Source organism: Molothrus ater, chromosome 4 (genome assembly GCF_012460135.2).
Source record: "Molothrus ater isolate BHLD 08-10-18 breed brown headed cowbird chromosome 4, BPBGC_Mater_1.1, whole genome shotgun sequence".
NCBI classification, from domain to species: Eukaryota; Metazoa; Chordata; class Aves; order Passeriformes; family Icteridae; genus Molothrus; species Molothrus ater.
In genome coordinates this window covers 45,465,154-45,490,522 of record NC_050481.2, presented here as the reverse complement: position 1 = coordinate 45,490,522, position 25,369 = coordinate 45,465,154, and the positions used below count along the sequence as shown (strand labels likewise).

Here is a 25,369-nt window from a genome sequence, read left to right as displayed (position 1 = left end):
CACCCCTCCCCTTCCCCCCCCCCGCCCCCCTTCCACAATAAATCTTGGAGGACGGACTGAATTTGAAGTACAGTGGGAGAGCACAATTCCTCCCTGTCCAGTAGGAAGAAACCTCATTCTCTGCTTTGCTTGCAATGGCCTTTGTCAGCAGCACAAAGTTCTGGATGAGTTCCTCTTTACATCCTCATTTGTGGTAAAGTTTATCCAAGCTCCCTTTCTAGATAAGCGACCTGATTCTGTTGCATGACTCAGTTTTACCATGAAGAAGCAAGAAATACATAAAAATATCTTTTTAATTCTATGCCATCCATCAGTATGGAGTCAGGTAAAATTTGGTCCCAGGTTTTTAATTTACTGAGGCAGTCAGCCTAAAGGGTTTGGTCTTTTGAGACTGTGCTCCCAGGCCTAAGCCAACAAACATTGCTGATTCCTCTGCATTCAGCCTCTGATGTACCTTGTGACTGATCAGAAATGTCTCAGACAGGGAAAAAAGTGCTTCTGCTCTGACACATTTCTCAATCCTTTATTGCTCTTCTTTGTGCAGTGTTTTCTTCAAATTTCTTCTCTGCTGATATGTGTCTACATCAGCTGCCCAGTTTACCATGCCTGGCACTTTCCCAGAAAAATGGTTATTTTGCTTCTCCTTCACATAGCTCTGGTGGTCTTCCTAACCTGTTGATGGAAAAGAGTCCTACAGCATCAATGTTGAAGACAGCATTCCTTGACCAGCAGGGGTTGTCTCAAAGAGCCCCCTCTGAACCCTGCTAGTCCTTTGAGAATTACTGCAAGGTTGTTCTCCAAGACAGGGATATACCAGCACAGCAAAGTTTATTTTCATGAGGGAAGATGTCTGGCATAGTGGCCACACAATTTAGAGTGCTCCTTTAACTGCTCCTGAGTTCTCCAAATAGCCATGCAGCTACCATGGATAAGTTTTCTTAACTTTCTGTTTTTCTCTGAGACTGTAACTAAAGGAAATCTGAATGTGATAAACAATCTTCATTTTACCTACTCTGATTTTTTTCCTGAAGGTATGGTAATTATCTCAGACAGCTATGATTGTAGAGATGCTCTTGCCTTCCGTTACATGAGTGACTCCTTCACCTCAGTATCACAGGCAGCTCCCCTGAGCATGAAAGCATCAGTGAAGTTGTTGGCCCTCATGCAACACGTTATTATCTTTTTTCTCAGTTGTGTGCAAAATGTGCAACCTTAACTTTGGCAAGTTCCTGGCAGTAAAATAAGTATGTTTGTGAGGTTGACCATCATTTTGATCAGGCATGGGTTAATGACATCTTACCTCACCCGTAAGATGCTGCCATATGCTCTCCTGTTTGTGGGGTTGCCACAAACACCCCATTATACTTTTCTCCACTTGTAAAGTGGAGTGAAAAGAGAATAAGACCAAGAACCTTGATCCTACATAGTGACACCTAAAATGGTGGCATCTGTTGATGTCTTATGTTCTTCTGAACGCACTAAATCCAAATTTCTTCTATTTCTGTGACCAAGCCTGACACAGCATTGACAGACTGTGTATGTGTACCTGCATCACCTTTCTCTTTTGGCAGAAAGTACCTGTGTTTTATCTAAGAAGCATATTTTTTCCTGATCCAAGCAAGCCTAGTTCAAACTCCTGCGTAAGAGAGAAAAATTTCTTGATTTTGATCTCAAGTTTTTTCAGATGGAAGCACTGATAAGCACTGTCATATCTTGTGTTGGAAACTGTGTTCTGCAGTATGCCTAGAAGGCAAGTGCAACCCAAGATATCCATGGGGTAGAAGGCCATGAAAGGAAGAACATGACCATGAGCAGCCTTGTTTGTGTCTGGATACGCTGTAGGAAGTCCTTTCATGTCTTTTCACTCTGCTGTTCCTTTCCAGATGGGGATTGAAGATGCAAGGGGAGCACCTCGGCAATTCTGCTTGCTCCAGTCAAGGTCTTGCCTGCAATTTCAGCTATTAGTGAAACATGTCTTTGTTCCTGCTATTTTCAAAAATTTCTTTCATTTTTTGGTAGTTGCTGGGAGCCATGCTTTCTGCCTAATGAAGATATCTTGGTTCTGTCCACATTGGAGGAAGGGGACTGAGTAGAAAGCAATCAGTTATGTCTGTTAGCAGGGACATTTAGATGAGCACTTTTAATCCATCTTCTTCCTGCTCAGAAGTGACAGCTAGTCATAGCATTTCTTTTAAGATCTCTGTGTGCAAAATGTCACATTTTGGTTCTGTTCAGAAATTATTTAGGTTTTTTTTTCATTTCTTAGTAGTCTCCATCCTCTAATTCTAGACTGATGCTTCAAAACCTGTAGTTTGTGGGGGCTTCTTGGGTGGTAATGTCAAATTCAGCTAAAGCTACACCCTCATGCTAGGCTAGAAACCAGCCAGTAACTTCTCTGTTTGATGATGAATAACCCCTGATGTAGTGAATTGCTTCCATAAACCTCCCAGGCTTCATTTTCAGTCTGGTACTTTTTGTCTTAAACCAGATGCACATTGTCCATCATCTTAAACAAATTCTCTCAGTCTTCCTTGGTAAGCCATGGTTTGTTGATCTATAATCATTCAAGTTGTAAGTATGTTTGCAAAAAAGAAAGAAAACTTTTCTCTCTGTTTTTGGTTTTCAAATTCATTCTATTCTGTAGAGAGGGCAGATGGAATCTCAAATAAACTTTTACAGAGTGTTTGTCATCACACATTCCTTTATTTGTGTGTTTGCCAGCTTCTTAGCATTTCAAGGTCATGACATATCATGGGCTTCAACTTTGGTTGTAGAAGTGTTTAAAGTACTATATGTTTATGTGTTGTGGTTGGCTGAGATGAAATGCTATAAGAAAATTACCTTGTAAAAGATTGCATGATTATTTTTCAATCAGATGTGCTGTTTGTATGCCCAGTTTTTCTTCTAAGGAGGCTAAAAATAATCTCTGCTTTCAGGGAGTGGAGAAAAAGAGAGAAGTTGTTTGCTGCTTCCCCTGGTAGCAACATGTGTTCATTTAGATTATGTATTTTACAGAAGTGAAAACCATAATTTAGGTGCTTTTCAACTTCCATTTGCTCATAAATTTCTTTCAAATCCTCCTGTGGGCATGAAACCTTACAGCCTTGCCACTAGCTAAAAGCAAATTACTTCTAGTGGTCTGTGAAAATCTGTTTACTGCTGTGGGGATATTTTGGACCTAAGCAAGGCAAAAAAATGCCCTTCATCTCCAAATAAAAAAGCAGTAAGATTATTTTTAGTGCACATGATTCTTTAGTGTATCTGGTATGGAATGCTACTGCACGTCTCCTGTCATGCTGCTCTTTTAGGAGAAAATTTTATGTCTCTTGGTAAACATGAATTAGGCAATGCTCAGTTTACCTGGCTGAAAGTAAAAATTTCTTTGACAAGTGCCGAATTGTAGAGTTAGGGTGATCAGAAGTTCCCATGCCAGCTTGTCTGACAGATCTTTGTGTTTCTTCACAGATCCCAATGTGCTCTTCCTTGTTGATTCTCTGATCTATGGAAAAGAAGACAGTGACATCCTGCTAGTGTGTCCACTAACAGATCCAAATGTTACAAATTTCACACTGAAAAGGTGTGATGGCAAACGTCTCCCCAAAAATATGACGTTCATTCCCAATCCCCAGAAAGGCATCGTTATAAAGAACGTGCAGAGGTCGTTCAAGGGCTGCTACCAGTGCTTGGCCAAGCACAATGGAGTTGAGAAGATATCAGAGAAGATTTTTTTGAATGTGAGACCAGGTAACACAGGATTTTTGCCTTCTTGTAGAGAACCTGATTCCCAGGAGGTATAGAGAAGGGCTGTGAAGCCCCACTGCTGTCCAAAGCAAAGTGGTGAGCTCAGAAAACTTGTTTTGGGCAAATTTTGTCAGGGCACAGATTGATCTCGTGACAGCTGTGCCCAGAAGGTTTGGCCATGATGAGCTTTATTTTCTGTTCCTGGTGATTTCCAGGCATTTTTTAAGCATTATAAGAAACTTGGATTGTGCTATTAAATTCTGAGGGCAAACCAGCACCCTGAGGTTTGTACAGGTTTGCACAGGCAAAATTATTTCAGTGCGTGACTCCTGTGTCTGTTGCCCACAAGTGACAGTAGCAGGAACTGATTGATGGCATTGAAGAAGAGGGATTTGGTGGATAGGCAGAGCTTATGGAAGGAGAAGGTCTTTGTGTTCATGATATTGAGTGAAGATGGTCACAACAGCAGCCGTGTGCACAGATGATGATGGGGAATGCATTGTGGCTGAGCTGCTACATGCAGCACTATGCTTGGCAAACCTGTTGGTGATACCCTACACTTCACCTTGCCACAGCCTAGAGTGCCCTAGGGTTGGGTGTGTAGGTGGATTTGGGAAGCAGGAGAAGCCTGATGTCTGTCCACCAGACTTCACAGGCTGGTTTTGTCTGGGCAGTTTGGAGCCCACACTTATCCCGTGTGTCATTGCTGGGCTGGGGAGATACCCAGGAGGGAAGGAGAGGGAGCAGTTCAGCCAGCCAGTTCAGCCAGGCTGGCTTGGCATTTCCTCAGGGGCCAGTAAATGAGTTTGTTCTCCGTGTAGCTGTGGACGCTTGGAATGAAGCCACTCCTGCTGCAGCTGAGGCTGCTGCCGAAAGAGGGGGAGCACGGCTCGGGCCAGCAGGCTGCTGTGCTCATCCCGCTGCCTGTGCCTGCCAGGGCTGGGAGCTGAGGCCAGGCCACAGCAGCACATGCCTTGGGCTGGTGAGAGAGGCTGCCCTGTGCTGGCATGAGGGCACACACACGCTGGGCCTGTGTGACCCGCCCATTCTGTGTGGAGGTGGGGCAAGAGGTCGAGGAGTGAGGGCCATCTCAAGCGTGGAGCTTGCAGTGGCAAGTTTAAGTCATTTTTTTTGTGATGATTTGGAAATTCAGTATTGTCCCTCTCAGTATTGTAATTACTGTCCTGTAGAGTTTGGTCCTTACTGAGTTCACCAAGTAAAACTCCCATTTTCTCCTTGGCTCAACTTTTAAATGCATTGGAGATGCTTTGGTGGGTAATGTTTTTGTAGTTATAACCATGGCACTCAGACCCTCAGATGTGAGCTTCTGGTGCAGAAAGACTGAAAAGGCATCTGGGAAACAGGGAGCTCTGCAGGAATACTCAGACACACAACAGCTATTATAGCACAGGGAGTGTTTATGTACTGCCCTTCTCAAAACAATGAGGGGCTTTATGGACATAGGGCTTTTTTTTGGATGTCCAGAGATGTTTCTGGCTGATGAGAACACAGAATGCCTTCTGCACTGGCATCCTTCTGTCACTTGGGTACTGCCGAGTGCTGAGGGGGATTTTTGTGTGAGCCTTTATATCTAAAGAGAGCAAACGTGTTTCTTTGTTCTCTTCTGTAGCTTCTTGAAGCAACATGAGGAAAACATTATTGTTAAAGTACGAATGGCTGAGAAGCATGGGGTTTTCCTAAGTTTTGTACAGTTTACCTAAGATAACTACAAAAGTTATGTCAGAGGCAGAAAGAGAGTCTGGAAGACCTTGTTTAATACAAGCTACAGTCTGATACATTCACAGTCTGTCTTCCTGTGTAAAAGCCCTAGAGCAAAGTTAACTGGAGTATAATAAAAGAGAAAGATTTGAAGAAAGGATAAAGAAAATAGAAAAACAAGCCACAAAAGGAACACAGGAAGCGTTGAAGAGCTTTGCATAAACAGGAGACACATAGTCCTTAGGTTCACCTGACTGTTGCAAAAGACATCCTGAAACAGAGCAGGGTACAGCTACCCCACATCTGCATGTCACCACCTGCTTCTTGGGTGAGAAACTGTGAGCCACCCTGTAAGCAGAGGTTGTGGTGCTTTCAGGCAAAAATGTGCAGAATTCCTTGAGCTGTACCTGTCCTTCTTAGGCTGTCCATCAGGGACCTGTCAGACAGGACTTTCTGTAATGTTTTGTAATTAAAATCTGCAGTTAGTGCTGGGCTGCTGTTCTTCAGTGACTGATCCTCACAGTGTTTTCAGTTCCAGAGTGCTACTTTTTAATCATTGTTGCAAAATTAATCATCTCATTGATGGTTCAACATCATTCAGTTTTCTTCATGCAAGTTGCTATGCTCTAACAAGTATTATCTAACTTTTAAGTGTATTTCGAAGCAAAGTTGAAGCAGAAATTTGCTTGTTGTAAAGAACAACTATGTAATATGTTAAAAATTTTGAATACATCTCAGAGCCTTGATTTTATTGGAAAGTTAATTAATGGCTGTAAATTTTTATCCCCCCGGAAAAGCTGAGACTAATGAAAAGTAATAAACTTCTAAATTGTTTTCCAGTTCACAAAACTCTTCCTGTCATCACCTTATCAAAAAGCTATGAGCTTCTCAAAGAAGGGGAAGAATTTGAAGTTACATGTATAATCACGGATGTGGATAGCAGTGTACAAGCTAGTTGGATTCCTCGCAAAAGTGGCGTAAGTTCCTTTAATTCATGTATCATGTGTGCATGAGCACAGTACACAGACTCTCTGTAGGCATTCACATGCTTGTCTTGGGTACCTGATGCTGTGTTGATTTGGATTTGTTGTATTTACAAAGATTTAGTATCCCACAGACTGGTGAGAGGGTAGCAACAGTCCTGTGCCCTTGAGGATGGCTGGGAGGAAAAGCATCTACATGGGTTTCTCTTCCCAAAAAGAAATTAAAGTTAGGCTCTTCAATGTGAAGTTCAGGTGACCTCTGTTGGGCTTCCTAAATACGGAAGCGTGGAGTGCCTACACATCACATTGCAATCAATGGGAGCTGCAAATATCAACACATGGACTGCAAATTACATATTCTAGTTGTTATCATTAACAGTGAAATACCTGCTAATTAGCATGGGGTTGTGCGTGACAGGAATGGTAGTAGGCATTCATAGGAATGATTAATTCATTTAAATTACATGGTGTGCCTCACTAACTGGAAAAGCTCTGAAAAATGAACCAGTGAACTGGCTTCTGTCTGCCAGTGATAGATGAAGTTACTGACTGGCATCACCAAGTTAAATTACTGAGAGGCTCAGTGCTCCAGGAGTTTGATACTGGCAGTGCAATTATTCTGCAGAAAAGGGGCAGAGAGATCCCCTTCCCTGGTAAGCCAGTGTGCTGCCAGCTGTGCCTTTGAAATGAGCAGCAGGCATTGGGTTGTTCTTGAGAATGCTTCTTGATCTTCTGGGTATACCTTGAAATTTAAATTAATTAAAAGCCCTTGTGAAGACTTCTAGTAACTCCTACCATATACTTTCCCATGCTAATTGACTGATCTTTTACTGCTAATGTTAGTGCCCAGAATACATAATTTTCAGCCCATGTATATGGAAGACTCCTGTGGTATTTGGATAAATCACATCTCCTTGGGCACATAACAAACAGGAGTCCTGTTCCCTGGGGCTGGGCATGCTGTGCTTAGTGAATCCACTAGCTCTGGCAAAGCTGTTCCTGCTAAGTGCTCGCTGCTCCAGATATCCCACCCCACAGCTCTGAATGTTGAGAAGATCTAAGTGATATGAAGGTGGCCTGGGACATGTCGATCTGCTTTGGTTCCTGTGCAGATCTCTTCATCTGAGAATTTCATTTCTTCTCTCATTCCACTCCCTTTCCTGTGTTACAGATTGCTGAAATTGAATTGAATTGAAATTCCCTTCATTTTTTGTGCTTTATAACTTTTTATTTAATGTGTAAAAGCCACAAGGAAAGCATTTTCTCAATAAGTTTGATTTTTCTGTCCTTTTTAGTAAATAGTAGGAGCTGCTGTCTTTGAAATAGTGACTATCAAATTAAATTTTGTATTGAAAGAGAATGCATAAATCTCATCTTTAAGTAGATTCAGAATTACATTTTGTCCTGAATAGATGAGAGGAAAAAAAAAGCAAAGTGTTTTTTCCATGTATGACTGAAGTTATCACCACTTCGGAAAATTAGGAGACTGGCTATTAGCAAGCACATCCATACTGAATATACTTCTCTTGTGATTTTTGTAAGTCAGGAGGAATCAAAATTGCATTGTGAAGCTTTAATTTGTCTAGAAGCTCTTGGAACATCCAATAATTGCAATAATTCAATTAGAAAATCATAACAAGTCCAGGTCTGCATTTGGTTTGATCAGTGTAAATTTTATCAGTCTTTCCAACCATGCCAAAAGTTCTCACAGAGACTAAAGTCAGCGTCCCAAAGCATTTATTTTTTCTGTGTGTAAGTATAGAATCATGAAATATTTAAGAGAATAAAGTTTCCAGTTTCCTTTAAGATTAATAAATTTATATTGCTGTGGACCAAGAATCAGAGTGGGTACCAGTGGGAGGATGCTGTGTATAGCCTGCTGCCAGCAGGGCTCTCTGCAGCATGCCTGCAATCAGGAGATGCTGTGGCCTTGGAACATAGAGCAACATGGTTAAAATGAAGCCCCAGGATGTTAAATTCTCTCTTGTCATTTGCTGGGAAGCATTGCAACCATTAGAGAGTTGCTGAACTTCAGGCATCATTTGAGGGGTGCAGTGACTTCATACATGAATTTCAGCTTCTGAGCATGAGGAAAGTCAGGACCCAGTGGTCATTTTGCATCAAGCCCTACAGTTAGAAGTGCTGTTTGTGCAAATAAAACTTTCAGTTGGTTACTTGCCCTCTCACCAATACTCACCTTTTGTATTGGAAATCTGGCCAGAATGAGCTGAGTCTGACCTTGGGCACGATAGCCTTGTTGTCAGGTAATGGGAACATTTGAAGAAGCTAGAGGTCTAGTTCTTTTTCTCTTGGGTTGGTCTCCTCTGTTCGGCTCTCTTGCAGCAGGTGAGCATAGTCCCAAATTCACCCCACCCTCACCCCATGTCCCTCCACATTCTTGCCTTAGAAGGGAGCTTGAGAAGAAAAGAAATAATAAAAAGAAGGGGAGGGGAAAGGACTTAGGAGAGGACATTATCTCCTAAAGGCAGCTGATCACACACTTGTTTTGCATGAAGAGATTCTAGTGACAGGTTTGCCGTGCTGGCTTACTATTCCAGTTTAAAGTTATGAATATTAATATGGCAAAGTTATAATTACTTCTATTTTTAATTTATCTAGGAAAGATGATGCATACACAGTGTTTTAGATGTTAATTGTTTTTTACCGACAGATTGTTACAAGCAAAAGCAGAAATTTGCGTGATTATGGATACGAAAGGAAATTAACATTGAACATCCGTTCAGTGGGAGTTAATGATTCTGGAGAATTCACGTGCCAAGCAGAAAACCCTTTTGGAAAAACCAATGCCACAGTAACCTTGAAAGCTCTAGGTAAATACTTCTTGTAAAAATCTTAACATTTCTAAGAGCAGGAGATGAAAAGTGAGAACACTGGGGAGTCTTTCCTTCCTTCTCTCTCCTTTTCCCCAGAGCTCAGCAAGTTAAGTCGCTTTTCTGTAAAGGTTATTGCTGACTGGTACAATATGGGATGGCTCAGGAAGTTGTGGTGTGTATGACTGCTTTAATTTCCATAACCCTTTGCTAGTTTTTGGAAAGTGATACTAGAACAACCACCCAACAGTGTTTCTGCCCCTCTGGTTTGTCTCATCCTTCCTGGTTTAATCTAAAATTTAAACAGGTTTTACCAAAGCATCTAATTTACCCGCTCCTGGTACTGTCCCTATGCCAAATTTGGCAGCACAAGTGCAAAGCACATCTTCAATACCTGCCTTCCAAGCATGGGGAATCTCACTGACAGTGTGTCAGTGTGGTTTATGTAGAAGCTGTAGTTGTAGCTCTGTTTAAAATAATGCTGTGAGCAACATCATGGTGCACAAAGACAGCATGAAATTGTTCTGGAGGTCACCCCCTTGTTAAACCCACTATCCATCACTTCTACATGTTTTGGATCATGTCCCTAAACAGTGAGCAAACTCCCTTCCTCCTCTTGTTTAATAACAGATGTGTTTAGAGTCTGCTATATATTAACTTGGGTGACACACAGTGCCTTTTGAATTTTAAAGCTGCTGAAACCTGCTCATTTGATAAATTGAGTACAATTAAAGACATGTTGGTATAGTTAATAAGATCATTCTGGTCTGTGTAGTTGCTACAACTGTTTCAGTTCCATTCAAGGGTCTAGTAACTAAGGGAAGTGTAGCCCTGGATTCTTTTTTTCCTTTTCAAATCTGTTTTTCTGTTGCACAGACATGCACTTCAGCCACACTGCTTGTTTTGCTTTCCCTGGTAATGTCAAGAAAACAGAAGTGTTTGACCTGTGTGGGTCAGATCTTCAGCAAACAGGCAGAGGTTTGAGTACCCTTAACCTTGCTGTGCCAGTCGAGGGGGTAGGGCTCACAATGAAAGGGATGTTTTCCTCTTTTTTTTACAGGAGAGACTACATTCATATGTAAAAGAGTGAAACAGTGTGAAGTATGAAAGAAAATCTTCTCCCCAAGGGATCAGTGTGAAAGCTTTTATTATAAGAGGAGGGAAGTTCTTCACTACAGAAATTCTTAGTACTACTACATATGCAAATGCAGCTTTAAAAAGGATTGACTTGGGAAAGTCTGGGGTTTAAAATAAAGCATGGCATTATAAAAAGTAGGAAATAAAATTTTTGTTTAGTAAAATACAAAGTTTGTATTTAATAGAAAATGCCAGAGAAAAGGTGGAATCTTTCCTTTTTGAGATAGTTTTCTCTTTCCACCCTCTCAAATTTGACTTAAATAAGCTCCAACTTTTGGATACCTTTCACCATTTATTGTCAAACTGACTATATTTACCTGAACTGTGCCAGCTCCCAGGGTCCTGGGAAGTGGTGTATGGTGTGTAAACAGAGAGAGATCTGGGATGGCAGTATTTACTAAATCACTGTGGCATTAACATTATCCAAAAATTTTACAAGAAATAATACGTACTTTTTGTAAAATTCCTAATTGCTTTTTCTGTTGGGTAGTTTATCTAACTGTATAAGGTACTAGAACTGCATTACAGGGACTGATAACATTATAATAAAATTTTATTTGAGGGGAGTTGGGTCTGATTTTGAATATAGCTTGCATAGGGAATCCTGTGTTTATACAGAAAACTGAAAAAAGCACTGCAAAGGAACTGCAAACTTTCAGTTTCCAGATTTGAAATATTTTCCACTCTTCTAATGATGGAGACCATTTTAGAGCATCCTTGCCTGCTGTGAATTTACTTCATCCTTTCTTCTTCAAAGCATCTGTCAAGCGCTCTGGCAGATCCATATGCTTTCACCAAGCCCCACTGGCTCTGGCTTTCCCAAGCTCGGGTGCCCAGCTGGCCACAGCAGTTTGATTACTAGAAAGTGGGAAGAAGCAGAGCTCTGAGATTGACTTTAGGTCTAAATTCAAGCTCTCAGTAAATGTGTTTCCTTGTAATTGCAATCTGCCTGTCAAACTGATGATTCCCTTATGAATTTCTGTAATAGGACTAAAAACTTGTCTTTTTAAAGTGAATCCTCAATCTGATGAGTTTAATAATGAAATTAAAACCACTACAGCAAGGATGTTGTTAGACATGATATTTTGGAACGGAACTGCGCAGTGATAAATGGTATCTGCCAAATGAAAGATTAAGACCCAGCAGCAGATGTACAGAAATGCCTTAGTTTAAGATGATTGGTATCCAGGCCTGTGGACTTAGCACATTTTTCTCTAATTGCAGCTTTTAATAGCTTCATTTGTAATGTTGTTCTTAATTACACTTGACAAAGAAACCTCTCATACTCTAGTATGCTGTAATAAATGATTTTAGCTTGCTTTTTTCATAATGTTTCTTTCACACCAAACAGTTAAGCAAGTCAAATTTTTGGAAAAATAGAAATCCCTGAGTAGAATCAAACACATGCTTGCATTTTTCCAAATGCATATAGAAGGTATTTGTCACCAGAAGATAGAATTATTGGTACTAAGGCACTCAAGGTTGCTTTAAGTTCTGTGCCTCATGCTATATATAGCTAGTAATGTTGGTTTTGGCAGGTGAGGGTTTATGTACTGATTTGCAGATAAGGTCTCCTGTTTCATACATGGATGTTTGATCACCAATCTTGAAGTCATCTGAGTGTGATTAGAGTACTCACAAACTTCAACATGGCCCTGAAGTTGTTTTTCTTCTCCTCTTATGACCATCAGCTAAAGGATTTGTCCGCTTGTTTGCAACAATGAATACCACAATAGACATAAATGCAGGACAAAATGGAAACTTAACAGTTGAATATGAGGCATATCCAAAACCAAAAGAAGAAGTCTGGATGTACATGAACGAAACATTACAGAATTCCTCAGACCATGATGTCAAGTTCAAGACTGTGGGCAATAACAGGTAATATGCTTGGCTGTAGTGTCGATTTCACTCTGAAACAGCAGACTAGAGTCTGTTCTGGAAAGAGGAAAGTGGGGATGGTGAGAAAATTGTGACAATAAAAGATATAGTATGTGTGGCTTGCCACGGTAACTGGTGCAGTCTGCAGACCTATATTTGGAGCAGCATCGAGCTAACCGCACCATCTGAGGACCAGCATGCTGTTTACTCACGACTCACCTACATTCCTGTCCAATAAGCAAAAAAGAGAATTAAGGTTGGTCGTGTGCAGAAACTTCCTTCACTCCCACAGCAGACCCCAGTACTCTGGGAAAAAGCTTATGTTTTTATTTCTGCAGGGCACTGTTCTCTCCTAATCCTTTGTCTTCCAAAAATCCAGTGAAGCACCTAGAACATGTGGCCTAGGTTGTGAATGCGTGTTCCTTCCTCAGTGAGAAGAGGAGCAGGTGGTGATGCATGGATGGTCTGTGCCTGAGGCTCAGCTGCCACACAGGCACACATCTGGGTGTTAGAAGTGGCCAAATTTATGGATGTTGGAAGTGCAATGGCAATCATAATGTAAATAAGAGTGTTTGCATGGATGATGTCTGCAGAAAATTCCCTCCTTATTTTCCATGCAGCAGTTGCCTATTCAGAGCAAGTTGTGTGTGTTAGTAATGCCTAAGTTTTTTCTTTGCAGTTACACAAGTGAACTTCACCTTACACGCTTAAAAGGAACAGAAGGAGGCATTTACACATTTTTTGTGTCCAACTCTGATGCCAGCTCCTCTGTAACATTTAATGTCTATGTGAAAAGTAAGTGAAGTGAACAGTCTGAAATATTTCATTATCATAGTCATTGTATTTTATACAACATAATGTATGCACAAGATGTCACAGTGTGGTTCAGCATATGAGAGGCTTTCTGAAGTGAAGCACATGCTGGAAAACTAAATGTCAAGATATAAAAGTGCAGAGTACTCACACAAATCCACCTACTATCCAGCATGACCTTATATTCTAGCGAATGTATTCCAGAGATTACCAGAGAGCAGCTAGGTTGTTTATACAGAAAAAAAACCTGTAGCGCCTGGAAACATGATCTCAAAAATAAGTATGTATCATAAACCTTTTATGATTTGAGGTGGAGCAGGATACACAGGGATTATAATTTGCATTTTTGGCAACCAAGTTAAGCTTTTAATTGTTCTTAATTTGTTTGAGTTGGATGCAGAGTTTGAAAGCTTGTCAGGAGAATTACTCACATTTAGATGCCTTTTGGCATCTAAGTACTTCTGTATAATAGTATAAATCACCATTGTTTTAGAGAAATCTGCATGGCTTTACAAATGTGTTCGTTGTCATCTTTGGGACATGCTTGTTAAGACAGAGCACTGGCCTCAGTTCCAAATAGCATTCTTCAAGACAAAAGCTGAACTTCAAAATTAATTCAATGAAACCTTCAGAAAACCCTGTGCTTAGCATCCTCTAAGAACATTTCATACACTCAGCTGACAAATATTGGCTGCTGCTAAAGGCCAGGCTTAAGGAAAATTAAACCAAGAGGGACTTTGAGCCCAGCAGGAGGAACTGTATTGAAAGTAGGTGGATGTGCTGGAAATGCAGCTTTGTGTCGCTGCTATGCTTAGGCAGCAATGTGTCCCTTTTCAAGCACAGTTTTATGCAGAGGATTGTCAAGCCTTCCACAAATGCATCAAGTCCTTGCTGTTAATTTCTGAATTCTTCTCATTTATCATTGAAGATCAACATTTGTAGCATCTCTATTAGCAGTAGTTTGGATCTAGAAATGTCACTTGGGCTCCTTTCAGAACATGGTATTTCTTCCTTCATTATGAATGTTGACACTTGCATTGTGCCTTCTGTTTCCTAGCTCTGAGATGAGGCCACTGGTGATCTCAGATCTCCTTTGTTTCAGTGAGTGAGCATGGGTCACAGTCATGAGGGATACTTCTAGTGTTTCAAAGATTAATGGAACAAAACGTTGAGCCAGAAGTTTTGATTTCTCTGAAGGAATGGGAGAAATTGCAGGTTGCCTATAGTCTGGGCACAAGAACTAAAAACCCACTATTTCACAGTTTTGGCATCGTCAGGCGTCAGTTCTCAATGCAGATCTCCATGTTGCTGCTTTTGAGGCATGTGCTACTTAATAAAAGCTGAAAATTCCTGTGGTTTATGGTTAGGAGACCAGACCAGGAAGAGAGAATAGAGAAGTGGAATGGACAAGGCAAGAAGGAGTACAGACGCTTTTGTTCTTCTAAATGGTTTGTCCATACAACTGGCAGCCTTCTAGTCTTTTTCCTTCTCTAACTACTGGTCTTCTAAGTAGCAAGATCAGTCTTGGGATGCTGTGAGGACGTGTAAGCAGTCTCATAGAGCCCACGCTGTTGTGCACTGTGGCCCTGGGTGGATTGCAGCCATGGCTGGAGCAATTGGATTTGATGCACTTGACTCAAAAAGTTTCTTTTGGCATTTTGACTAAGGTCCTGTAAACATTTCTTCATTTTGAAAAAGAGAGAGTAATATATTGGTCTTTCTAGGGGTTGTTTTTAACAACAGCAATCCCTAGAAAAGGAGATTTTGCTGGCTTGTAAAATGCTCATCATTTAGCTGTGAAACACAAACTGCATGACAACGTACCATATTATTTGACATATCAGAGTAACTGCCAAAGGTGAGTCATGTGTGGGTGGGTCAGATCCTGATCTAATGATGTGTCCTCACCTGACATTGTTGTCAGAGATTTTGCATTAATTGCTTAGATGTAGCTCGTGATGTTTACGTGTCTGGCTTGGGCATGTAATCAGCAGAAAATAACCAAACAGGTAAAACAGGATTCATAATCAGGAGAATGTCTTCACGTAAACAAATACAGATGCTGAAGCATTTGCTAAAAGAAATGACAAACCCAGTGCAGAAGTACTTGGCTTGGATTTAAACATATTTACCAATTGCAAATGCCAATCTGAAACAATACTAAATTGCTTTTAAAATTGTGTAGTAATTCATAATAAATGCATAGAGGTAAGCAGCTCTAAAATTAGGAGCCAAAAAGAAAATTACAGCTTGACAAGCAGCATACTGTACTCAATTACAATTAAGAAACTGTGGAAATCTCCAGAGTGGCAAGGTATTGTGTATCTAGCAATTAGCAGGGGGATCTTCCAACTATTAACTGAATTTAGTGCAAAATAATATCTCAGCTTAATTATAGTCAACAAAACATTATCTATGCAGTTAGAGCTCCTGCTGCAAAGAGAAAACTGGTCATGGTATTATACATCCCATGAAGCCATGCTCAGTTGTTTTCCTGTCATTGGACTATGCAGTGAACCATGAGGAATCACCATGATGTTGTAAAAAGATTTGTTACAATCCAGAAAATGTAGCTCCAGCAGGAAAAAGTTCTCTTTTTGTCTGGGATGACTGACAACACCTATTTAGTGTTACTTTTTAGACATTTACTTCATTAACAATGAAGGAAGGGAAACTGGCAATAGAAAGCAATTAAGTGCAGAATTCCATTATACAGAACATTGAATTAAAATAGAAGTGACCTCTTATAAGTCGTCTTTGATATATTCAGAATCAACACTAATAGAAATTGAAAAGCAATTAATAAACTTAGTGAAATTAGAAGTTTAAGACATTTAATGCATGATTACAGAAGGCAGTATGTATATATGCTGAGCAATATAATAAAATGTTAAATATTTCAGGGGTTAAAGTCAGAACAGTTAGCAGCATCTAGTCATTAGGAGTCTGATAGCAGGAGGGGTAATTAGGCAGTGCAAGGCATAAAATCTAGCACAGTAAAATCCCTTTTAAAAAGAAGATGCGTGGTGACAGCGTGGCATGCATCTGTTTGCAAAAGCCAGTCCATCTTTGCTCCAGCATCCCCTGAAGTACTTACACTGGTGGTTGAGGAAGGTGCTCTGGCTGCCAGAAGGGGCTGCAGGTGCTGAGATGCATGGCCTGAGCTGGCAAAGGAGCAGCCAGTGGTGATTGCGGTAGCAGCTGTCTCAGTCCCCTTGGGTACTGGTGTGAGGGGCTCTTTGCTGCCTCAAGTGAAATGCATCCCTTAATATCTCTGAGCCAGAGGGGCTTGGGAGCCCTCAATGCTGGTGGGGAGAGGCTGATTGTGCTAATTGCCACATCAAAGTGCTTCACTAGGCACATGACAGGCAGAGCTTCTCTTAGGTCAGCACTTCTCAGAGGCTGCTGCAGCTCAGCTTCCCATGGCAGCAAGGCTGGACTGCTCTGCCTGGGCTGCAGAGCCTCTCATCTCACTCTTGCAGGGTGAGTCCATGTGGGCTCGTGGCCATGTAGACAGGCTTTTATTGTGCTAGGTTTTTACAGTGGAAAGAGCCTAACTAGTATGGGCATTTTTGTTTCCCTCATTCAGCTTCAGATGTTACATGGAGACCAACTTTGGCACAGTACTTTTTCCATGGCTTAATGCACAGATGCCTCTTATATTTGACTTCTCATTTCTCTCTATTCTTGAGTTACATTGTGCTGTAATGTTGCCTAAAACACAGAATATACCTAAACAAATAGCACATGGGTTGTAGTTTAGCTAACTACAATTTCACAATCCAGCCATTTTGATTGGAACTTCAGAAATGTGAATTACATGTGTTCTGTGAGCACTGAGGCTGGATGAGATGCTGTGTGCTTTTAGAAAGTTCTTCACCAAATGAGTAATGCTGAAAATCAGTCTCAACATTTTGCAACAATGTTTGGTTCTTGGTGTTTTGTATAAAACACAACATGTGGATTTAGAAATGAAAGAACATTCAGTTCTTGTAACATGAGTCATGAGGAGGTGGTATGTGATTGAGAATATACGTGTGCTTTGTTGACTCCAATTTAATCAGAGAGTAGAATATTCATTAAAAACTAACGCTGTGCAGTCTTTGTGCATGGGTATCATCTGAAATAAATCTGTGTTTTCCCACTGCAGCCTATACAGCTTCACTACTTCCTAGAATTAGGAGTTCATCTTACATTTCTGTAAAGCCATATTAACTGATAATGAGCTCTTAACTTGTATCTGTCAGGTGAGCAGAATCATTGCAATGTAATCTTTCATAGTTTCTTTCATTAACTTCTGTTTGGGTGATTTTGCAAGGAAGCTAAGGTTGTTAAGGGAAGTAAGGTTTCAGTTTCATCAGGAGAAAAAACCTTGCTGTGTTGGTGGTACTCTTAGCTGAAGCCTATGACACTGGACTAATGACTCTGAAGTCCACCTGACTGCACTGGTTTCCTGCCATACTTGAAACAGGGGCTCCTAAACCAACTGCAGGACTAACTCCTGTGCAGGATGTGACAGAAGGCATTGGCTGGATTAATTGCTTTCTAAACTACCAGAGCAATCACAAATTCTATTTGGAAAGCTAATACCTTCAGCCCAGTGTTGGCTTCCTCTACCTGCAGTGTTTCAGGAATCAGGCAATTGGGCAGTTCAGTATCTCAGAGGGATGCATGTCCTCTGTTGGGAGGTTTGCACTGGTTGCCTTGCTTTGTATTTCCTTTCCTGGATGCAGTGGTAATATTGAATACACAGGGCAGATGTAAGAGGGATGTGGTTTGACAGATTTAGTACACTTTTAACTGTGAAGAAACTGTCCTTTTTACAGACGGGTAAAGTCACACTGTGCAGGAATGGGAACTTTACCATTGTTCTAAGCACACACTTCTTTGGGTTGTTTAAGCTCTTAGCTTTGGTGGTTTAGGATCCTTCATCAAATCAAATACTCAGGGGAGATGAGGTATTCTTCTAATGTCTAGCCCAAGCATTTAGTGTAAGAGTTAATATTTTCACAGATGTTAGATTTTTGCAGGACACCAGTTCAGACCCAGACAGCCTTGAGCATAAGAAGGTCTTGCTCACCTGAGTGATCACATGGATTACGAGGCACACAGGTTGCTAGTGTAAGAGCAAATAACAGTGTATATTCTGTGTTCCCCTAGTGGATGACTATTGCTTTTCTTTATTGCAGCAAAGCCTGAGATTCTCACTCTGGATATACTTAGCAATGGTGTTCTCCAGTGTGTAGCTGCTGGATTCCCAGCCCCTACCATATACTGGTATTTTTGCCCAGGAACTGAGCAGAGGTAAGTTAAGTAAACAAAAGTCTCCAAAGGTTGTTTTAGTTGCAACACATCCAATTGCTAACTACAAATTAAGAAAATGAAATGACTTGGTTGCATTCAAATGTTGCATCGTGGTTTTCATCCTTTTTGGCATTGCATTATTTGCAGTATTTTCTGAGAATGCAGGGATACATTTCATTTTTCTCCTTTGTATTCTGTCCTTGAAAGAGGAATAACCAACACTTGCTGTGTAAAACTAAAATTTAAAGTTTCTGCTGCAAGCTAGCTATGGCTTTTATCAGCTTGGCCCCAGATGACACATGTTCTATATGCAATTTCACAGAATGGCAATCACAGAATCACTTCTGAATATGGCTGTTATAATTTGTTTTACTGTGTAATGAAGTAATTTTTCCAGACATAATGTAATTAGATTTCTGTTCACATGAAACATATGACAAGTAAACAAGTCCAGTGTTGTTATGAATGAAGTTGGATATTTTTAAAACCAGGTGTTTATAAGAAGATTGTAGAATTTCACTGTGAAGTGAGCGAGCATTTGTGAAGCAAGTTTTAAGGTTTTGCTTGACTTGCCCCATGGTTATATCATACTAGCAAGTAATGGGTCTCCTTCCCACTGGTGTAATTTTTTTAATGTCTGAAATAATTGTTATTTCCTTAATGATTTCAAATAGTACCTTTTTTAAAATTTTAAATGTGTGTTCATGTAGTAAAAATGTGACATATGAAGGAGAAGCAACACCTTGAGAGAAAAGAACTGGCTGTTTTCTGACTACATATAAGCTTCATGGTGTTCATGGACTTCTTTTGTGCTGTAATAAGATGATTCTTGGGGAACATTTTCAGAAGTGGGTAATAGACCACAACTGCTTGATAATGAAATTGAAAATGTATGTTGAATGGTATAAAACCCATAGAGAAGTTACAGACCTGTAGGTATGTCTAACCAAAAGCAAATGCAAAGACCTCATGGTCTCCAGTTGGGCCAGGCTAAGTGTATGTATCCATTTCTCGCACTACATACAAGACACGAGTCACTGTGAGAAGGCTGTTTCAGGGTTTAGATCTTCAGCTGAAACTCTTTGTGGACCAGAGTTGTTCAGTTCTCTGTTGGTCTGGCACTCAGGTAGCAATCCATTGCAGGTAACTATCAGTATTGTTTCTCCAGGTGTTTTGATTCACCGACAATATCCCCCATGGATGTCAAAATTGGTTACACAAACTCGTCAGCCCCGTCATTTGAGCGGATCCTGGTTGAAAGCACCATTAACGCCAGCATGTTCAGGAGCACCGGCACCGTGTGCTGTGAGGCCTCCAGCAACGGGGACAGGAGCTCTGCTTTCTTCAACTTTGCTATTAAAGGTAACGGCCACAGAGCCGCTGGGTCGTGTGTGGCTCTTTCTGGAAAAGGATTTTAAGTGGTTTAGCTGTAAGAAGGTTACAGTACTGTGGCTGAGGACATAACATACTACAGTGCATGTTCTGCCTGTCCAAGTCTTGCTTTAATTTCTCAGTGGCTATTGTGGTACTTTTTATGGCACCTGTTCTGCAGTGCAGTAGGTAGGTGGTTTTTTCTGTCTGTGCAACACAGAGGAAAACCACCTACAGCATTACCTTGGCTTTCCCCCTCTCTCTCCCTTTTTCCTGTTTTCCTGTTTTTCTGTTTTGACTATTTAGGCCATCGCTTCTTTTTTCAAAGAAAGATTGCATTTTATTTTAGGTTTTTACAATGTCTCAGGAAAAATGCAGTCCCCAACTCGCCTGGAGCCTTAGTGTCCTGCTGCTATAAAAGAAGTAACAACAACGTACTGCAAAAGGGCTTATGAGTTTTGTAGTGGTATTTGTAGGTTTGTGGGGGAGAAGAAAAACCCACTAGAACATAGATGATTTGAAATGTGTTTGTAAAGCTGTACTCTTCTTTGCAAAACCAAATGTTCTGCTTCTTTTTTTTTTTTTCTATTATACCCAGATATAACATACAAATAAATTGTGGTGGTTTGACAGGAAATGTGTTTTTTGGGATGCTGTGTTTTGGGCCAGTGGATATTCAGGCTTTAATATTGGCATTTAACCTGGCCATTTGGACATGGACACGCCTCTGAGAACACGGGGTTAAAAGCAGAGCTCTCCCCTGGGAGGGTCCTTTTGGGTTTCCAGCGGGAAAGAGTTCGGGTCTCTCCCCCGGCCCAGCTGCTGGCTGGGCAGGGGGAGGGGAAAAGCCATGTGGCCCGGAGAGGTAGGCCTGAGCCCCGGGGTGGAAGGGTGGAAGAGAGAGAGAGAGAGAGAGAGAGAGAGAGACCGGGAGCCACCGGGCAGCCCCCCCTGAGAGACACAGAGAGAGAGAGAGAGAGAGAGCCGCTGCCTGGGCTGGGACGGAGAAGAAGGGAGGGGTGCAGCCGGCCGCTTGTAGGAGCTTTTAACCCCTTTTTGGAGAATGAGAACTTTACAGATCATTGACCTCTCTTAGAAGATAGAGTGGAAGATGAGGAAGGAAATGTGCAAGTGTGAGAGAGGTCTGGGCGAGTGAGAAGTAGTGGAAGAATAGAGAAGAATCCTAGTGGGAAGAGATGATGGAGTGGCTTTTGCTGGACTCTTTTTGTACAGCCATGGACAGAACCATGTTCCTTGTGACACAGAGACTGCATTCTAGGGGGAAGCAATGGCCACAGAACCAAGAGGGTTCAGTGTTGGTGCCCCTCGGCCCCAGGGGGTGAAAAAATACGGGGGGGACAGGTGTCCCAAAGGAGAGATTGTGGGGACAGGTGTCCCAAAGGAGAGACTGTGCCTTTTTTGGTTCGGGACAGAGCATCCTTAAAAGACAACCCTAGAAGCAGCTCTGGTCCGTGTTCAGTGGTGAGAGCACTGGACATGAAAGGAAGAGGTCACGACGGCAGATGTACTCCGGGCGGTGCCACGAGTGACACAGAAACACACGAGGCTTCAGCTGTGTTTCCAGGGGAAGCCCATAGTACAAGAAGGACTCCTCTCCTCTTGATGAACTGAGGATTGATTGTTTGAAGAGTGGTGCTGGACTAAGAGTTGGTGATTTGAGGAATAGATGCATTGTATTGGAAATTTGGTGGGGGGAGGAGGAAATGTATTTGTACGGTTTTCATTTTCCCTGTGTGTGTTCCTTTTATCTATAGTTGCAGAGTAGCTAATAAAGTTTTGTTTTCTTTCTTCCCTAAGTAAGAGCCTGCTTTGCTTATTCCTGGTCACATCTCACAGCAGCTACCAGGGAGAAGGTATCTTCATGGGGGCACTGGCATTGTGCCAGTGTCAAACCATGACATAAATTCACCAGATTTGGGGCAGATGGGTTGTAGTAGAATGGTATTTCTTCACTACTTGGCACAACCTCTCCTTGTAAAGACTGTGCTGTAGTGATCATGCTTAGGTGGGGTGCAAAGGGGAGGAGAAGAATTAGGACTTCAGATAAAAGCTTCTTTCTTTAACCTAACTTAATTGAGATCATGCAAACCCCTTGCATTAACTGATCTTAGTGCCAAACCTCCTGAATGAATGAATCTGAGACTCCAAAGGCATCGAACTGCATGGTTTCTGTGCCAGCTCCGTCTCCCACAGCTCATTCAGGAAAGACATGCTGATAAACCTGGAGCACATCTGGGAAAGTCAAAACCCCAAACTGTATTTCAAAAAGAAGAGACAAGGAAAGGTTTTCACCTGCATCTTTTTAATATAGCTTTTCTTGTCCAGTATTTTTAGGAGAATTTTCTGTTTCTTTTCAGAGCAAATCCGTACACATACCCTTTTCACCCCTTTACTAACTGCATTTGGAGTTGCTGCAGGACTGATGTGCATCATAGTCATGATTTTGGTGTACATATATTTGCAGGTAAAATCAGAAGCCCCTTTGCCCAAATTAAAAAAGTGTGTGATCTATTTGCTGAGTCTTCAGTAGTAACATCAGTTCTCTTTCTTTTCCAGAAACCCAAGTATGAAGTTCAGTGGAAAGTTGTTGAAGAAATAAATGGAAACAACTATGTTTACATAGATCCAACACAACTTCCTTATGATCACAAGTGGGAATTTCCTAGAAACCGTTTAAGTTTTGGTTAGTTTAGATTAATTTAACTTCATCTGCAAGGTGGAACCTTCAGGTCTCATATGAGACCTTGGTAAAACACAGCAGGGTTTTGTCACAAAGTTGTTGCACAATAATGCAGATAGTGATAATTGCTCATTCTTGCCTTGGGACAAAAGGCAAGCAGGCATGTCTGCAATAGCTTCCTTGATATAATAAAATAAAATGTTGAGCCGTACAGGAGGAAGTACTCAAAGTTGTTACAGAGTATTTTGTTTGCTTTATTAGGTAAAACCCTTGGCGCTGGAGCTTTTGGGAAAGTTGTTGAAGCCACTGCTTATGGTTTATTTAAGTCTGATGCTGCTATGACGGTAGCAGTAAAGATGTTGAAAAGTAAGTTGCTGTAGTATATTACACCGTGTTTTCTCTCTCCCATCTGGTTGGTGTGTTATGTACTGAGCTCTGTGCTTTGCCTTGCAGCCAGTGCCCATTTAACAGAGAGAGAAGCCTTGATGTCAGAGCTCAAAGTGCTGAGTTACCTTGGAAACCACATTAATATCGTGAATCTGCTTGGAGCTTGCACTATTGGAGGTGGGGTTATCTGCAGATTATTGATTATTTCTGTTCTTTTTTAATTGCCAGGAGGGTGAACTTTTTGAGGAAGAATCCCAGGTGCAGTTATAAGTGTAGAAATTATAAATTTCATCTTAAAATCTTACATTTCATGCTTAGATGGGTTGCAGATCATCATGATTATCACCTGTGATTTACTGAATCTAGATTTTAGGCTCATCATAAAAACTGTAATAAGACCAATGTAGCTGCAGCTAAACAGGAAGGTTGCTTTTATTCTCTTTCATGTGAACCGTTGGGTTCTTTCTTCTTGAGAGATAACAAAATGTATGGTATAAATTTTCACCTCCACCACACTGTTCCTCATTAATGAGAAGTGGTTCCTTGTTGGTATCCAAGGTGAAGTCAACAGGCTTGTCTTGTCTAGTCTTCCAGCCTTCTGTTTAAACTGCAAATGTATCTGTCAAGGCACCACTAAAAGTACAAATTCTAAGCAACAGAAAGTTGAGAAAAGTAATTTTCCAAAAAAAGCATTGCACAACTACAATGTTTTATATTTAGTATTAACTTCATAAGTTTGTTTTCTTACACAATAAAACTACAAAACTTACAGCTACAAAACCTCCTGAAGTGTCAATAGAGTGATAGAAACTTGTATATTTATTTTGTATGCATTTTAATATTAAAGATGGCATTGATTCTTACACATTTTTCAAATAAAAGAATCTTGTAAAAATTCATGGTTTTAAACAAAGGCAAAACATTTCTCACAATTAATGATTTAAAAATAGGATGAAACAGTTTTGTTCAAGCATCCAACTAAGCCGACTCATGGGCCCGAATGCATATCTCTCTTAGTGGAAAAAAATGTGGTGTCTGTAAGAAAATCACACCACAAACACTTCTTTTGCTATTGTGAAAGCTGTAATTTTTAACTGCAGAAAAATGGAAATAAGCCAGTGAGGTTAGGAAATGATGGTACAGAGTAAACTTAGAGATGAAATAGCATGCAGTGTAATTACATATTCAAGGTCCGTAGCTGGAGTCATTCACTCAAAAGACATACATTTGATCTATAAACATCGATGCTGAAGATGACTTGATTCCCTTTTCTGATTTCATTTTAATATTCTAAGACCTTGTGCAATGTAGTTTTCTGTGGCAGCGGGCTGTTCTGTTTGAATGATTTTTCCTATTATACTGCAGAATATAACACTCTACATCATTTCCAAAACATTACTGAAGGAGTGTGAAGCTCTACTGTAAACAGAAGTGAATCAAAAGGATTAATGTTTGAAGCTTGAGTTACTCTTAACGTTTGGAACAAATAACTTCCTTCAGGAAGTGAGCAAAATCAAACAGATGTGTCTGGCCAGAAACATTATCACATGAAAAAAGAGAAAAAGACTTATTTGTTTAATTTTTTTACAATGCTATGCTGTTGAGGGGCAGAACATTAATTGGGACACAGCTTTAGCTGGACCATAGTTGTTCATCTGTGAAAGGGAGGATGCTGGGTTACTTTTCTATAACTTTTCAAGTCTAGACAGTGCTAGACAGTGTGATTTTTTTAATAGTCCAGCCTGTGTGCTTCACTGAATGCTAGCTTTATGTAAGGTTTTCTGCTTTAAAAACAATACTCACCAGCTTTCTAAACCTTACATGCATCTACAGGGCCCACTCTGGTCATTACAGAATATTGCTGTTATGGTGATCTTTTGAATTTTCTGAGACGGAAACGAGATTCATTTATTTGTCCAAAACATGAAGAACATGCAGATGCAGCTGTTTATGAGAACCTTTTGCATCAGTCAGAGCCTGCAGCGTAAGTATGACCTGCTGAAATGTACTTGTGTTTTTAGAAGATAGGGAAGGAGGAGAACTCAAAGTTTATTAGGGATAAGAGGTGTGGAGAAACATTTAATGCAGCAGGCTTTGAAGATTCTCTGCTGCACAAGAAAACAATTTAATTAAGAGGCTATTTGTTCAGGGAGTGGTTTATTCCAACAGAGTGTCATTATATACAGAGTGGATTGTATGTGCTCTTTGTTTTTCTTCTTTATCAAATTTTCTGCAGTTATTTCATGCACCTCCTTGGTTCCAATTTTTTGTACATGTTTATGTTTATTGCTATTAAACTTTGGTAGTGCTTATTTGGCACTTTGAATGACAATTTCCCCAGTGTCAGGCCATTAGTACCCTGAGTTCTCCCAAATTCCTGCCTTCAGAAATGACTTTTTAAAAAATCAAACCAGTGTCTTAAAATGTCAGTAGCAGGCTGCCACTGACAGCTCACTGTGTTTTGTGGTGAAACAACCTGTGTCATGGCTCTGAGGTTGCTC

The 25,369-nt window shown here is 40.7% G+C and overlaps 1 protein-coding gene across 1 annotated transcript in view; it reads left to right on the top strand.

The window, feature by feature from the left end:
* The window catches only part of KIT (KIT proto-oncogene, receptor tyrosine kinase), a 56,475-nt gene that overhangs the window by 18,383 nt on the left and 12,723 nt on the right, over nucleotides 1-25,369 (top strand). The window contains exons 3-14 of the mRNA XM_036382771.2: nucleotides 3,466-3,744; nucleotides 6,301-6,437; nucleotides 9,115-9,274; nucleotides 12,103-12,292; nucleotides 12,972-13,087; nucleotides 18,295-18,409; nucleotides 19,578-19,771; nucleotides 22,159-22,265; nucleotides 22,358-22,484; nucleotides 22,743-22,847; nucleotides 22,935-23,045; nucleotides 24,702-24,852. Of these exons, the coding sequence (XP_036238664.1) occupies nucleotides 3,466-3,744; nucleotides 6,301-6,437; nucleotides 9,115-9,274; nucleotides 12,103-12,292; nucleotides 12,972-13,087; nucleotides 18,295-18,409; nucleotides 19,578-19,771; nucleotides 22,159-22,265; nucleotides 22,358-22,484; nucleotides 22,743-22,847; nucleotides 22,935-23,045; nucleotides 24,702-24,852 (1,792 nt within the window). The remainder of the gene's footprint in view (nucleotides 1-3,465; nucleotides 3,745-6,300; nucleotides 6,438-9,114; nucleotides 9,275-12,102; nucleotides 12,293-12,971; nucleotides 13,088-18,294; nucleotides 18,410-19,577; nucleotides 19,772-22,158; nucleotides 22,266-22,357; nucleotides 22,485-22,742; nucleotides 22,848-22,934; nucleotides 23,046-24,701; nucleotides 24,853-25,369) is intronic.